The 17,024-nt window shown below is 40.4% G+C and overlaps 1 protein-coding gene across 1 annotated transcript in view; it reads left to right on the forward strand.

The window, feature by feature from the left end:
- LOC117369907 (contactin-associated protein-like 4) overlaps window positions 1–597 on the forward strand; it is a 353,019-nt gene extending 352,422 nt beyond the window's left edge. The window contains exon 24 of the mRNA XM_033965250.1: window positions 398–597. Within this exon, the coding sequence (XP_033821141.1) occupies window positions 398–597 (200 nt within the window). The remainder of the gene's footprint in view (window positions 1–397) is intronic.
- Window positions 598–17,024: the final 16,427 nt, after the last annotated feature.

Genomic DNA, 17,024 nt, shown 5'->3' on the forward strand with positions numbered 1-17,024 from the left:
GTTTTTACACCTAGAAATTAAATTTTGCAGGTACAAATCTGAAAATTATGCTTTCACGAGTTTTTTTTAAGCCATTTGTTGCGGCGAATTTGTCGTAAAAGGATTTGTAAGCGCGACGGCGGATTTGAATCTGAAGACGGCAAGGGGCGGGGCTAGGGCAGTGGCTAAATCGATTGATCAGACGTTGCAGTTAGAAATAATTTTGAGACAAACTCGGCACAACAAAAGGCTCAAAACTTGTGATAGCATAATTTTCAGATTCGTACTTATAAAACGAAATTTGTAACTGTAAAAAAAAATCCATATTTACCAGTGAACAAATTAACATTTACACATTAATAAAACGTTTCGGAAACAATTGTACTTTATATAGGAACACGTTTTCTTATATTTCCAGGTGTAATCGCCGTTGTGATCTTCATCGCCGTGGCAGCGCTGGTCGTCATGGCGCGTTTCGTCTGTAGCCGTAAGGAAACGTACCGGACCCAACAAGTGAAATCGTCCCAGTCTGAAGACGGACACGAATTCCCCTTCAGCAGCAGCCAGGCCGACTCCCAAACAGCCCCCAACGAAAACCCCAACGAGTACTTCATCTAGCACCACCCGCCCGGCACCTGTGGGCGGCGGCGGAGCGGACAGCGAGGACACACGGGAGCTAAAGCCCGGTGCGCCGATGTAAAGTGACTCGTGGATAACTTTGCACAATCTGTAAAATGATGGACAAACACTGGAGATGTACATAGCGACTACTGTAAATGTTGAAATGTGTGCTCTATAATATACTTCCATAATGAACTCAAACTATTATTATTATGAATATTTGGGGACGCTTTGTATCAAGGTACTTTTGAGTTATGTTCTGAGTATGTTGATATCTTAAAATGAGTTACTTTTCAATAGAGATCGACTGATTTTAACCATGGCCGATGCCTGTACCGATATTTTAAACTCTGACGCAGACGATTATCTCTGCTGATTTTTCTGGATTGATTCATAAAAACCACGACCGATTTTGATCTTTCCTCTAAATATATTCTTTGAGATGACTATGATTCGATTTACTGTGTACTGCTGTGTACTACAAGTATGATAAGGTATTATTTTTATCAACAACCCTGTTTTACCGCAAAGCTACAACGGAGCGTTCTGTGCGGTGACGTCTTTGTACTTAAAGGGCCCGTATTTATGTTGTTTTCTGATTTGTTATAATGTCGTTTCCTCGTCACAAACGGACCCGGAGTTGTGTTTTGTTTCGTTCACGCATGTTTAAACGCACAAACCTGCTCTTATCTCACAAGGAAAACGCTCTGTTCCACTTTGTGATGTCATCATGTGGTGATACAGGAAGTGCTCTACTGTGTTTTTAAACTCCACACACCTTCACTGGAATCATTTGGATAATTTCACCTCTGGAATTGGCAGTCTCTACTAAACTAAAGGTAAAAAGGAGCTGTGAACTTGAAAACTACCACTTCATGACATCACAAGGTGGAACAGAGCGTTTTGAGCTTTGGAGATGTGGACAGAGTAATAATAAAATGTTACTCAAACGTGTGCGAATGAAACAAAACACAACTCCAGGTCTGTTTTTGATGACGTAACAGTGTTATAACATGGCAAAAGACAAAATTTAAATCTGTCAACTGGACAAATCGTTGTAGGAGTGAAGACGTTTCTCTGCTCGTCCAAGTCGCTTCTTCAGTTCTGGTCAGATTTCTGCTGGACACTGCCTTATATCTGTCTGAAGGGAGGAGCTAACTACACTGAAACTGTTGTCTCCAGTTTCAGCTTTAACGACCTTATTCAATCTATAATGTCCACCTATTGTTCTCTTTGTTCTTGTTTGTTTTGGGTCTGTAGATCTCAGGACTGTCTCTCCTTAACTCTTTATCATCGGATGCTGTCGTCGCTCATAGACTCGCGGTTGTGGACTTTCCATCACCGTAACTCCGCAACCGATTGTGCTTCGTGTAAATTCAAACTGCGTCTCAAAGCAGAGACATGGGGCTCTTTAAATATGTCACTGTCATTACGGTAAAGTGCTTACGTCGTCCCTTGAAGACGACCAATCAGAGCGCAGGTGCCGCCGGGATTCTCCCAGTCAGTTATTTGATGCGTCAAAGAAAAAATAAGGATGGATATGTAAAATAGAGGAAGTTGTGTGGGGAAAAAAAACAAAAGTACAAGCTGATACTGCATTTAACATGATTTTATGGCTAAAAAAGAATAAGTTTAGGCGACCTGTAATGGTCTGTAGTGTGTCATCCTCAGACAGGAACAAAGAGAACAATAGGCAGCCATTATAGGTTGAATAGGGTCGTTAAGACTGAAACTGGAGACAAATAGCTGTTTACAGTTTCAGTGTAGTTAGCTCCTGTCTTCAGATGGATATAAAACAGTGTCCAGCGGTAATCTAACCAGAACTGAAGAAGCGACTTGGACGAGCAGCGAAACGTCGTCACTTCTACAACTTTTTGTCAAGTTTACAGATTTAAATTTCATCTTTTGGTATGGATCAGACCTGGACGACTGAGGGTTTACGCAGACAGCATCATAACAACGGTTAAAAGTGTCTATTTTTGTGTAATACTGGACCTTTAAGTGTCAGTCCAAACTAAACTGACGGCTAATTATACTAAAAAGTGTAATATCAGCCTCAATTCATTTAATTTAAAATCGTAAACGTCATTACGGCTTTCCGAACTGCTTTTGGATTTCTTAGTTGTGTTTTTTTTGTTTTTTTCACATTGCACTTCTACAACCTAAAAGTGCACTATATAAATGTTACGTTGGGCTGTCGGGGGGTCCTCAGCTGCTCGTGGAATGTCCCGCGATATGGCATTAAAACGATTTCCTTTGCATCTGTGAATCGCGTATCTGCACGTACGAACTCCCCCCGTTTTCACGTTTCATGTCGTACCTTAATACAAAGTGTTGCTCTGCGTTCATCCCGTGTAAATGAGTGACCCACGTTTGCGCCGGTTCAGATACAGTTTTTGTGACTTTATAAAAACGTGCACTTTTTTACGACGCAACCGCAGCGAGATGTTACGGCCCGAACTTTTAACACGCGCATCCGACAAAGACGCATAACGACCGAGCCCGTGGAGCAGTGACATGCACACTCTAGTTTCATTACGTACCGTTCCTCAAAGGTTGGCCACTGTGCATTTATGTCCATCTCTAGTTTTCGCTTTTCTCTTTTCTTGTGATCGATAAAAGTTTTACAATTAAATGCAGAAACCGTGAAGTGGTCTGATTTTGTTGCAAAGTGCTGGTTTTACAAAATACTATATGGGGTAAAACAAAATTGACTCATTTACAATAAAACAGACGGTACTGCAGTTTTAACTTGTTAAAACTACTCAAACTGTAGCGTAGAGCATGTACGGCAGCGCGGTGGAGCAGTGGTTAGCGCGCTTGCCTGACAACGAGAAGGTCCTGGGTTTGATTCTGAGGTTCCGTGGACGGGTTTTCTCCGGGTTCCTCCGATTTATCCTACCAGCAAAAGTATCCAGGTTAAATAAAGGTCAATATATACATAAAAGTACTGCATTACAATAGCAAAAGATGAAATTTAAATCTATCAACTGGACATTAACGTATTTTTCTAGACCACATGTGTCAAACTCAAGGCCCGGGGACCAAATGCGGCCCGCCATGTCATTTTATGTGGCCCGTGAGAAGGTAAATTAAGGCTTGACTGTCACTTTAAAATAAGTCTGTGCTGCTTTAATGTGTGTATTGACAATAAACTAAAGAGATTATTTGCAAATAATCATCCCAAATTGTTCAGGAAGAGGAAAATTGTCGGCGTGGAAGACAGTTTCAAGAAAGACGCTAAAGGTGAATACAAGTTTGTGCTTTAAGTGTAATGAGGCGAGGTCGGTCCAATCTACGTCGACATTTTGACACCAAACACGGAGCTAAGTATGAAAAAGTTAGTCTGCAAGAAAAACAACAAATTGTCCAATAACTAAAAGTCTGTTTTTGAAGCAGAGCTGAAGGTTCTGACCAGATACACACTTTTAAAAATGTCAGTTTATCAGGAAATACACAGTTAAACAGACACGTAATATTTGCAACTTGAATAACTAATAAATACAGAAACAGTTATTTAACAAGTTTAAAAGTAGTTACATTTATTTTACATGACATTTGTTTACATTTAGTGACATTTATCCTGCCGCACAGTCACATCTGGCCCTTGAAGGCGGCCATTTTGCTGATGTGGCCCTCGGTGAAAATGAGTGTGACACCTCTGTTCTAAAGTATAAATCTCATCAGCCAAAAAGTGCATAATAATGAAGAAAAAAAACATATTTTCACATATAAATCGCATCTGAGTACAAGTCGTATACCTGGCTAAACTATGAAAAAAGTGCAACTTATAGTCCATTAAATACAGTACGCTAACTCGTAACCAGGGGTGTGGCACCAAATTCCTGTCAAATTCCGAGGTAAAAATCATTTTGGAGGGCCCTCGTTACATATTATCTTATGAAAAATGCATATTACAAATTTTGTGAGGGCCCCCTTCCTGCACTGGGCCCTGGTAAACAGTTCCCTTCACCCCCCTCCAGTGTGACGCCCCTGCTCCAAACTCCAACCCCTGGATCAAGTCACTAAACCTGAATCATTCTTAATAATTTGTCTTTGCTCATGGTTTGTTGAGGCTAATTAAGGTGTAATTATTATAGGTGGTTGTCAGATTAATAAAATGTGATGATGTCGTACTCTCAGATTGGAGGAAAGAGACAGATTTTCTTGATTAATTACAATTTTCTTTGCCCTGAAATATCCAAAAGGTAAATTCACAACTGCAGAACCTGATCATTTCTATTAGTGACAATTAGCAACAATTAACTTCTTGTTTACCATGAGTCTGCCTTTTAACGCTGTTCATTTCACCTGCCCCCATCTGTATGAAATATTATTGGCCGACAGAATGTTGTGATGTCGTCTGAAATACAGCAATAAAGTGGAACCCATTAATTAAACGCACCGTTATTAGCCATAGTCACTATACGTTTTGTTTTTCCTCGGTTTTCAGTTCTTTTTTTTCCCCATACTATTATGTTTCTGACAATTATCATCGTGAATTGATACTTTGCAGTGACATCACGTCGGAGGAAAGAGGTTCTGCGTGTACATCTACGGCGGAATGTGCAGCGGTTACCATGGCGACGCAGTGAATGTACTAGCAAACGCAGACAAACAAGTCAAGGAAAAACATACTAAATGGATTTAAACGACACATTTCAGCAGCTTGTGAATAATACGAACGTTCATGGTCCTGTTTAGGTGTTTGATTTCAACAAAAAATTGAGAGACACCAACTGAAAAACTGTTGGCTAATGCTAGCTAGCTCGTGACTGAAATTTTACGTGAGAGAGACACAAATGAGCTCTCCTGTTGTAGTTCTAACTCAGTCATTTCTTTTTGATTTTCAGTTCTTTTTTTCCATACTATTATGTTTCTGACAATTTGATACTTCTCTTGTTCTGCATGTAGGTCTGCGGCAGAATGTTCAGCGGTTACCGTGGTGACGCAATGCACATATTGGCAAACGCAGTCAAAAAAGTCTGAAACTTTGAGAAAAAATACAAAATGGATTTAAACAACACATTTTCATGATCCTGTGATTAATATGAATGAAAAACAGTTGGCTAATGCTAACTAGCTTGTGAAATTTTACATGAGAGAGACACAAATCAGTTCTTCTGTTGTCGTTCCAAGTCAGTCATTTCTTTTTGGTTTTCAGTTATTTTTTCCAATCTATTATGTTTCATCATCATTAATTGATACTTCTCGTTCTGCAGGTAGGTCTATGGTAGAATGGTCAGCGGTTACCATGGTGACGCAACACACATATTAGCAAACGCAGTCAAGAAAAAATACAAAATGTATTTAAAGAACACTTTTTCAGGAGCCTGTGATTAATATAAATGTTCATGGTCCTGTTTAGGTCAAAATTGAGAGGGACTAACCAAAAAAACAACAACAATTGGCTAATGCTAGCTAGCTTGTGGACTTTTATACGCGCGAGACACAAATTAGCTCTCCTGTTGTAGTTCCAGCTCAGTCATTTCTTTTTGGTTTTCAATTCATTTTTATTTTTTTTTCAAACTATCAAGTTTCTGACAATTATCATGAATTGATACTTGTTCTGCATGTAGGTCTACGGCAGAATGTTCAGCGGTTACCATGGTGACGCAATGCACGTATTAACAAACGCAGTCAAAAAAAAAAAAATCTGAAAACTTGAGAAAAGATAAAAAACGTATTTAAACAACACATTTTCAGGAGCCTGTGATTAATATAAATGTTCATGCTCCTGTTTAGCTCAAAATTTAGAGAAACCAACCAAAAAACAGTTGGCTAATGCTAGCTAGCTTGTGAAATTTTACATGAGAGAGACACAAATCAGCTCTCCTGTTGTCGTTCCAACTCGAACCACGTCTTTCTGGTCAGATCGTGTTAAAACAAAACTCAAATTTAAGTCTAACTTGAGTAACAAAGCTTCAGACGGAGCAGTGCCTCCGGTTAGCGTCACCTCTACCTCAAACGCTTACGTCGACGCTTTTTTCTGCCGATCCTCTTGTTTCCATCACGTCCCTGTATACGGCCCCGTGCATTTTTTCATGATTACATTACTCTGGTGTCTCTGCGTTATCAGGAGTGACGTTCGGGCTCGGAGGTGATAACATTTTATACCTTCTTTATTTGCGTTTTGGTGCTCCCCGGGCATTTGGACCGTCTCGGGGCGGTAAATCTTGTCACGTTGAGGCCCGTAAAGCGCCGAATGTGTCAAACGCTTCATTTCTCTGGCGGTTAATACGGGTTTACGCAGACGAGCTAAACATCGGGGTTGGCAGGTCGTGAACAGATCATGCGATTGGAAATAGAGCCGAGAGGATAGAGACAGACGCAGGTGTAAATGAAAGGCTATGGGACTGTTGATGGGGGGTTTTGACAGATGGGCTCAGGAGATGGAGTAAAGTGTGGCAGAGGTAGAGTGGTTCATAATGGAAAGCAGAATGTGCAATTTAAATCAGTAACTTTTTGCGTTATGCTGCAAAAATGCTGTAGAAATGTCTAAAACAAGTACGGTATTTTCTGGAATATAAGTCGCACCGGCCAAAAATGCGTAATAATGAAGAAAAATATATATATATAAGTCACACTGGACTATAAGTCGCATTTTTTGAGGAAATTTATTTTGCATAATCTGAGACCTAGAACAGACATTTTATCATTAAAGGCAAGTTATGATAAAAAACAATAAAACAGAGAACAACAGGCTGAATATCAGTACATCACGCTAACGTAACACATTTATATTTATTCAGCGACATGAAGCACAGACAGAACTGAACACGTGTCTGGTTTGTTAATATAAGACACGTGTCAAACTCAAGGCTTGAGGGCTAAATCTGGCCCGCCACATCATTTTATGTGGCCCTCGACAGAGTAAATTAAAAGATATGATAGCCTTAAAATGTAATTTTATCAAGAGATACGCAGTTACACAGAAGTATTTGTAAATTGAATAAGTAATAAATACAGAACAGTTAATTTTAAAAAGTAGTTAGATAAATTTTAGATTTGGCCCTTTGAGGACAGCCATTTTGCTGATGTGGCCCTCGGTGAAAATGTGTTTGATGTAAGATATTAACAGTTAATCAAATAACTAAAGCATAAAAAACAAGCTCACACGTTTACTCTGGATCTCACTCCAAATCACTAAATCCATTGAATTCTTCAGCCTCGGTGTCGCTTCTGAACAACTCCACCCACTCCAGAGGTAGAAACGTCACTTCCTCATCCATGGCAGCCGTCAGACTCAGCGGAATATGATTTTTTTTTAGGGGCTTTTTTTGTTCAATCTTTCTCAAATGTCTTTTAAATTACCGTAATATTGAGATTTTCACATTTTCAGTGGTACAGGAGCAGTAGACACTAGTACACCAGCCTAAAGTGCCCAATAACAAAAATGTGAAATTATATATGTAAATAATTTCACGTTTAAGTCACATCTGAGTATAAGTCGCACCTCCGGACAAACTATGAAAAAAGTGCGACTTACAATCCGGAAAAGATTAAATTTTCTTGTTTCAAACTCCTGTTGAATCCAGTTATGCATGAGGGGATTCGGGGTGATGCAACATTTGCCCTGTTTCCATAGCGATTAACAAATAAAAACTAAATATTCTGTCTTTTGTACGATCACGTGTCCTCAAAACAGATTATAAACAGGACGCGTATATGAACCCGTAAACATGAGCCGTACTCTGAGCGATGTTTCAAACTCATGAGAATCCATTTTATACGACTACTGCAGATCCGTTTGAGTCAGTACTACAGTATATTTTCTGATTTAAAAAAACAGTAGAGGTTAAAAAAGGTAAAAAAATAAAAAAAAAGCTGTAGATTTGAGTCCAAAACAGAAGTAAAATTGAACAAAGCTTCACATTCATCCTTAGTAACCACTGAATGATTCCCTGTGCATTGAGTACTTTAAACACCGCCCCCTGGTGGTCAGTGGGCGTGAAATCGAACTACTGTATATTGTTATAATACTAAAGCTGTTCCGCTGAGAATTCTTCCTCCGGACGATATCGACAGCCGTTCCAGACTGAGATCACAAAGCTAACCTCATTAGCGCTGTGATATCAATACGGCTTTTACCAGGTCACATAAATGTAGGTCAAATAGTTAGCGCCGCCGTCTGTACAGAAATAAACTAGCTTATTTAACAACGTACCTGACTTTCAAATATTTTGGTCTTAAAATGTTCAAATTAACCCGCGTTACATGATCCTTTTGTTTTTATTTTGCTATTTTTGTCAAGATAAATCAAGATATGAACATAAATAACAAACAAATCAGGCGCCTTCTTTCCTCGAGGTCACTCCCGCTAGCGTTAGCAACAGGTTTGATTGACAGCGTTGCCAAGCCAGGCGTTACCCTCGACAGATTCGCTCCTGATTGGCTGTTTGGTTGCTATGATACTGGCGGTCGGAGTTCCAAATATGAAATAGCTCCAAATTCGCCGCTTTAACCGTTAGCCTCGATTAGCTTTATTTGGCTAACTCCCTTAATCCACTTCTTTGTTTTACGTTTCCTTCTTTGGTTTTCCATTAAATGATATAAAATGTTTTGCCGTTAAACAGACGCTGAGCAGAGGTTTGATTCTGATTCTGTTTTATTCTTGATAAAATAAGACACAAAAACGATCCTCATTTACTCTAAAAACACTGTTACTTCAGCTTTGTCTCGTCTAAACTGTATTATAAGGTACAAACTGTGTGTGTTTCATCGACACGTCTCAAAACGACAACAGACTTATCTCCATGACGACGAGAGTCAGGAGGACTAATATCAGCCATGAGACTTTATTTAGACTTACCTGTTTTTCTCTTTTTTTATGTTTTTTTTCATGTTTCTCCCTCCTGCTGTTTTTATCTCATTTTCTTCCTCTCTCCCTCTCTATTTATCACTCTTCTTCCTTTTCTTCTCTCTGTTCATCTCTCTCTTCCACTTCTGCCATCCTCTTTTCTCACTCTTTATCTTACTCCCTCATTTTCTCCTCCACTCTCCCCCTTCTTCCCTGTCTTTCCCCCTTTCTCTCTCTTCTCTCTTTGTATACCACTCTCTCCCTCTTTTAGTCTCCCTCCCTCCTTTTGTCTCTGTTTCCTCCTCCCTCTCTCTTTCTCTCCATCTTTTTATCTCCTTTTATGGCTCTCCTCTCTTTCTCTCTGTTGTTCTCTCTTCTCCTTCCTCTTCTCCTCACCCCCTCTCCCTAAGTTTTTCTTCTCTTCCCTCCTCTCCCTCCTCCTCTCTCCCTCTCTTTCTCTTCTCCCCCTTCCCCCCTTCCTCCTCCTCTCTTCCTCCCCTCTCTCTCCTTTCACTACCTTCCTCCCTCCCTCTTCTCTCCCTCTCTCCTCCCCCCGTGTGTTGACAGAGAGCGTGTCTTCATAAGCCATGAACACACGCTCTCTCTCCCCCCCTCTATCTCCTCTCCCTCTCTCCTCTCCTCTTTTTCTCTTCCTTTCCTCTTTGTGTGTTGACAGAGTGCATGTCTTCATAAGCCTCCCTCTCTCCTTCTCCCCCTCTCTCCTCCTCTCTTCTTCTCCTCTGTGTGTTGACAGAGTGGATGACTTCATAAGCCTCTCCCTCTCTCTCCTCTCCTCGTCTCCCCCTCTCCTCCTCTTTTCCGCTCCTCTCTTGTCTTGACAAAGTGCATGTCTTCATAAGCCTCTCTCTCTCCTCCCTCTCTCTCCTCCTCCCCCTCTCTCCTCCTCTCTTCTTCTCCTCCGTGTATTGACAGGACAGTCTTCATAAGCCTCTCTCTCCTCTCCTCCTCCCTCTCTCCTCCTCTCTTCCTCTCCTCCGTGTGTTGACAGAGTGCATGTCTTCATAAGCCTCTCCCTCTCTCTCCTCTCCTCCTCCTCCCCCTCTCCTCCCCCTCTTCCTCTCCTCCGTGTGTTGACAGAGTGCATGTCTTCATAAGCCTCTCTCTCCTCTCTCTCCTCCCCCTCTCTCCTCCTCTCTTCTTCTCCTCCGTGTGTTGACAGAGTGCATGTCTTCATACGCCTCTCTCTCCTCTCCTCCTCCCCCTCTCTCCTCCTCTCTTCTTCTCCTCCGTGTGTTGACAGAGTGCATGTCTTCATACGCCTCTCTCTCCTCTCCTCCTCCCCCTCTCTCCTCCTCCCTTCTTCTCCTCCGTGTGTTGACAGAGTGCATGTCTTCATAACCCTCTCCTCCTCCCTCTCCCCTCCTCTCTTCCTCTCCTCCGTGTGTTGACAGAGTGCATGTCTTCATACGCCTCTATCTCCTCTCCTCCTCCCTCTCTCCTCCTCTCTTCCTCTCCTCCGTGTGTTGACAGAGTGCATGTCTTCATAAGCCTCTCCCTCTCTCTCCTCTCCTCTCCTCCTCCCTCTCTCCTCCCTCTCCTCCGTGTGTTGACAGAGTGCATGTCTTCATAAGCCTCTCCCTCTCTCTCCTCTCCTCTCCTCCTCCCTCTCTCCTCCCTCTCTTCCTCTCCTCCGTTTGTTGACAGAGTGCATGTCTTCATAAACCTCTCTCTCCTCTCCTCTCCTCCTCCTCCCTCTCTCCTCCTCTCTACCTCTCCTCCGTGTGTTGACAGAGTGCATGTCTTCATAAGCCTCTCCCTCTCTCTCCTCTCCTCCTCCTCCCTCTCTCCTCCTCTCTTCTTCTCCTCCATGTGTTGACAGAGTGCATGTCTTCATAACCCTCTCCTCCTCCCTCTCTCCTCCTCTCTTCCTCTCCTCCGTGTGTTGACAGAGTGCATGTCTTCATAAGCCTCTCCTCCTCTCCCTCTCTCTCCTCCTCTCTTCCTCTCCTCCGTGTGTTGACAGAGTGCATGTCTTCATACACCTCTCTCTCCTCTCCTCCTCCCTCTCTCCTCCTCTCTTCTTCTCCTCTGTGTGTTGACAGAGTGCATGTCTTCATAACCCTCTCCTCCTCCCTCTCTCCTCCTCTCTTCCTCTCCTCCGTGTGTTGACAGAGTGCATGTCTTCATAAGCCTCTCCTCCTCTCCCTCTCTCTCCTCCTCTCTTCCTCTCCTCCGTGTGTTGACAGAGTGCATGTCTTCATAAACCTCTCTCTCCTCTTCTCCTCCCTCTCTCCTCCTCTCTTCCTCTCCTCCGTGTGTTGACAGAGTGCATGTCTTCATACACCTCTCTCTCTCCTCCTCCTCCCTCTCTCCTCCTCTCTTCTTCTCCTCCGTGTGTTGACAGAGTGCATGTCTTCATAACCCTCTCCTCTTCCCTCTCTCCTCCTCTCTTCTTCTCCTCCGTGTGTTGACAGAGTGCATGTCTTCATAACCCTCTCCTCTTCCCTCTCTCCTCCTCTCTTCCTCTCCTCCGTGTGTTGACAGAGTGCATGTCTTCATAAGCCGGTGGCGGTCCATGTAATAGATTCATAATGGTTTGTCAACAGCAGGAGTGAAGCTGGAGTTTACCCAGCAGCCCCTCTGAGCAAACGGGCCGCGCTGACACACTCTGCACACAGGTGGCGCTAGACGTCTCAATCACGTCTCTGTACAGTGTGTGTGTGTGTGTGTGTGTGTGTGCGTGTGGGTGTGTGGGGGTGTGTGTGTGTGTGCGTGCGGTTTATTCATTGTGAAATGTTGAGCCTGGTCGTATCATTTTAACACAACAGCTTTAGCGAATAGCGACGCAGAATCTGTACGTCTATATCAATTTCAACTCAATTAATCGTTTGTAATCGTTATATAAGTTTGTGCGAATCTGTGGCACTTGGGCAAACGCTCTACCAACTGAGCCACCGCCCCCACAACAGCTGTATCGCTAACATTTCTTCCGTTTAATGTAAGTTTATGCTACGTGTAGAGTTGAGATGGAGGGTGTAATATTGACCTGGGAATCGTATGGTACTTTACGAGTTGATTCGATACTCGATACTTCCGATTCACGGCTCGCGATACAATAACGGCTCATCGCAAACGTTCCTGGAGTTGTGTTTTTGTTTCATTCGTACATGTTTAACGCACAAAACAGTTGTTCTCTCTGACAGAAAACACTCTGTTCCACCTTGTGATGTCATGAGGTGATACAGGAAGTGCTCCACTGTGTTTTTAAAATCCACCGAGACGAGAATCATTTGGATCATTTCAGCTCTGGATTTGAGGATCTCGACTGAACTAAAGTGAAAGGTAGATTTTTATTTTTATTTTTAACTGTTTATTTTCATAGTTTCCACAATAAAGAATGGATACACACACACACACGTGCACATACACACACACATATACACACATATACGCACACATATACACACATACACGCACACATGCGCACATACGCACACATATACATACATACATACACACACACGCACATATACATACACATATATACATACATACATGCATACTACATACACACACACATTTATACACACATAGATACATACACACATTAACGCTTACACCCATACATACATACATATATACACACACATACATATACAGACACACACGTACATACATACACATATATACATACATACACACACACATTTATACACACATAGATACATACACACATAAATAGATACATACACACACACATATACACACATACAGGCACACATAAACGCATACATACGCACATACACCCATATATACATACACACACATATACACGCATACACCCATATATACATACACACTCACACATATATACACACGCACACACATACACATACATACACACACACATATACACACACATACATACACATATAAACACACACACACATACACATACATACACATATACACAAAGACACACATATACACACACATACATACACATATACACACACATACATACACATATACACACAAAGACACACATATACACACAAATACATACACACACATATAAACACACACACATACATACACATATACACACATACATACACATATACACACACATACATACACATATACACACACATACATATATGCACCTACACATTAAACATAAATACACACATACATATATACAAAACACACACACACAACATCGTCATAGTTACCCACAGGAGCCAAAGATTCGTGGCACATTATTAATCAATTACACGGGATGATCAGTAATGAAAAACTTCATTTAGTTGAGAGAGATGTGTGATTTATATTATATTTTTTACCATAAAATTACAGCACAGACAAATAAAGGACCGATAAAAAAATAAATAAATAAATAAATAAATAAATAATAATAATAATAATAATAATAATAATAATAATAATAATAATAATAATAATAATAATAATAATAATAATTCTGGCATTACAAGAGGAACCACATTATTACAGTTTATTTAACATAATCCATGATCTGATTCACTTCATAAAACCACAGGAGGCACATCAGCCGTTTACTTATTAGTTCACACCTTTATGTGTTCGTGTCTGACATTCTGCGCCAAAACAGTCACTTAAACAAAACAAAAGTGTCCAAGTTTCCTTCCAGCGCACTGTAGAGTCTTTCACATCACAGTTTTTCACGCTAGAGAGTGAAACGTAGCTGTTAACATGAAAACCACCACTTCATGACATCACAAGGTGGTCAGGATGTCACTACAAACATGGAAAAAACACGTCAAATCTGCTCTCAAATGCAGCAAAAGTAAAAGTATCCACTGTAAAATTAAAAGTAAAGTACAGATACCTTAAAATTCAACTTGAGTACACTGTGTTTTTACGTCTTGTACTTCGTTGCCTCCGTAGTTCTGTTCCACGCTCGTCCCAGTTCCGTTCAAATTCTAATATATTTGTACAAACTCGTATTTAGAAAAGTCATGGGACCAGCTCAGAGTAAAAAATCCATTTGTGATGAATATTTTGCGAGCGTTTTCACAGACGGCTCAGCGCTGTCACCAACAGCAGCTGCTACACTGGAGTTAATTGGACAGATTGCAGTTTCTGTTTACATTTCTTTAAATATCTGAACATTTAATTCTGCATTCACCAGAACAGACGATCACATAGTTGTTTCGTATTATCAGTCACTTTCAGGCCTTTTGCATATTCTATTTTTTATCTCATTGGACACTCAGTTTGTATGAAGCACAATCAAGAAACGAGCCAAGTAAAAGTACTCTACTCAAGTGTACATTTTAGGTATCTATATTTTACTTAAGTACAGTATTTTCTGGAGTATAATTGGCACTTTTTTCATAGTTTAGCCGAGGGTGCGACTTATAGTCAGATGTGACCGACATGTGAAATATATGTTTCTTCGTAATTATTATGCATTTTTTGGCTGATGCCACTTATACTCCAGTGCAACTTATACTCTGATACAACTTATACTCCAGTGCGACTTATACTCTGATACGACTTATACTCTGATACGACTTATACTCCAGTGCGACTTATACTCTGATACGACTTATACTCTGATACGACTTATACTCTGATACGACTTATACTCCAGTGTGACTTATACTCTGATACGACTTATACTCCAGTGTGACTTATACTCTGATACGACTTATACTCCAGTGTGACTTATACTCTGATACGACTTATACTCCAGTGTGCTGCAGGTGGGACATACTCAAGACTTTAGAGCGACGTTGGAAAGAGACATGTTTGTGTCTCAATGCTAACGCTAATGTTAATTAATAAATATTCAAATAGCACAACAAGCTGAAGTATTCTACATTTAAAAAAACAATTGGGTAATCTTTATTTTAATTAATTTGAATTTCAAGAGGTTGTTTATTTTACGCTTTCAGGTTTTAATAAAAGTGACTGTTACCTTTGAGCCACAGTGAGCTAGCTAGCATGCTAATGTGCACAATAGCCTATTCCCAGACTGAGTGGAGCCTTTCTGTGTGGAGTTTGCACGTTCTCTGAGTGAAAGGACTCCAGTTTCTCCCTGCAGATTTAGGCTGAGCTCTTCTCTCAAACAAAAAACAACAACACTCTGTTCCACCTTGTGATGTCATCGTGTGGTGATACAGGAAGTGCTCCACTGTGTTTTTAAACTCCACACACCTTCATTCATTTCTAGAATCATTAGGATGATTTTTCAGCTCTGGAATTGCCAATCTGTACCAAACTTAATGTAAAAAAGGTAGATTTTAACTTGAAAACTACCACTTTGTGACATCACAAGGTGGAACAGAGCATTTAGCGCTTTGGAGATGTAACAGACTAATAATAATACGGGATTAATCAATGTGTGAATGGAATAAAACACAACTCCAGGTCTGTTTTTGACGTGGAAATGTTAAAACATAGCTCATAAAACAGTGTGATATTGGCTCTTGAGTGATTAAATGAATGGAAAAAAACAACGCGTTAAAAGCTCTTATAAATCCATTTGGTTTAATATGTCTCTTTGCGGTGCGGCTGGTCGAGTGCCTGTTGTTCGTGTATTGGGGTGAAAGGGCTAAACGCTCACAAGAGTCCATTTTGTGTAATATAGGAGCTTTAATCACAATCTAATCATAATAACAATTTGAACGGACGCAATTAGCAAATCACAAAGGCTGCAGTTTTTGAAGGACCATTATTATTTCCTCCACAAACAACAAAATCTCCTTTTATTCTGTGTAAAAACTGTTTATCCTGTAGTTTAGATCTGTATAAACATGTTCTCCAATGTGATTCAGTGTCTGTACAAGTAAAAGTATTATTTATTATTGTTTGAGATCTGCTGAAAAGGCTGAGGGTTTATTTTTACAACGTTCGTTTTAGTTTGAGCGAACATCCATTAATCCATTTTCTTCCACTTATCCAGGGCCGGGTCACGGGGGCAGCAGTTTTGAGCAAATAAAAATATCCAAATAAAAAATCATTTTAGTTGTTTCTGAATTCAGCTCAAATCTGTGTCAAAATCACTACATTTGAAGCTTCATAAAACCTAAAACTGTGCACAAAATACTTCACTTTTTACTCTTTATGTACATCGTTAAACAGGTACTTTAATACTTTTGCTCAAGTAGATTTTGTCATGTGATAATTTTACTTTTATTTGCGTTTTTTTGCTCCGATATCTGTATTTTTAGTTAAATAACAAAACTGAGTACTTCTTCCACCACTGTTAGTTCGTCAGGTCATATTTTAGTCTTTTTGTCAGTTCTTCTGGTCGTGTTTTAAATGCGAATTTGACCAGAATCCTACACCACAAAACCGCAAATTTAATCTAATCGTAATACTTCTCAGAAAAAGCACAATTAGATATTTTGCCAGTTTATTCATCTCTACTTCAGAGTGATTCGTGCAGCTTTGCGTAGCCTCTTGACTTCTACTATTACTTTTACCTCCTCAAAAACAGACCTGGAGTTGTGTTTTGTTTCATTCACTAACACTTTATTATTAGTCTGTAACATCTCCAAACCTCAAAACGCTCTGTTCCACCTTGTGATGTCATGAAATGGTAGTTTTCAAGCTCCTTTTACCTTTTGTTCAGTAGAGATCGACAATTCCAGCGCTGAAACTTATCAAAATG

The sequence above is a fragment of the Periophthalmus magnuspinnatus genome, chromosome 4 (assembly GCF_009829125.3).
Source record: "Periophthalmus magnuspinnatus isolate fPerMag1 chromosome 4, fPerMag1.2.pri, whole genome shotgun sequence".
Taxonomy (NCBI): Eukaryota; Metazoa; Chordata; class Actinopteri; order Gobiiformes; family Gobiidae; genus Periophthalmus; species Periophthalmus magnuspinnatus.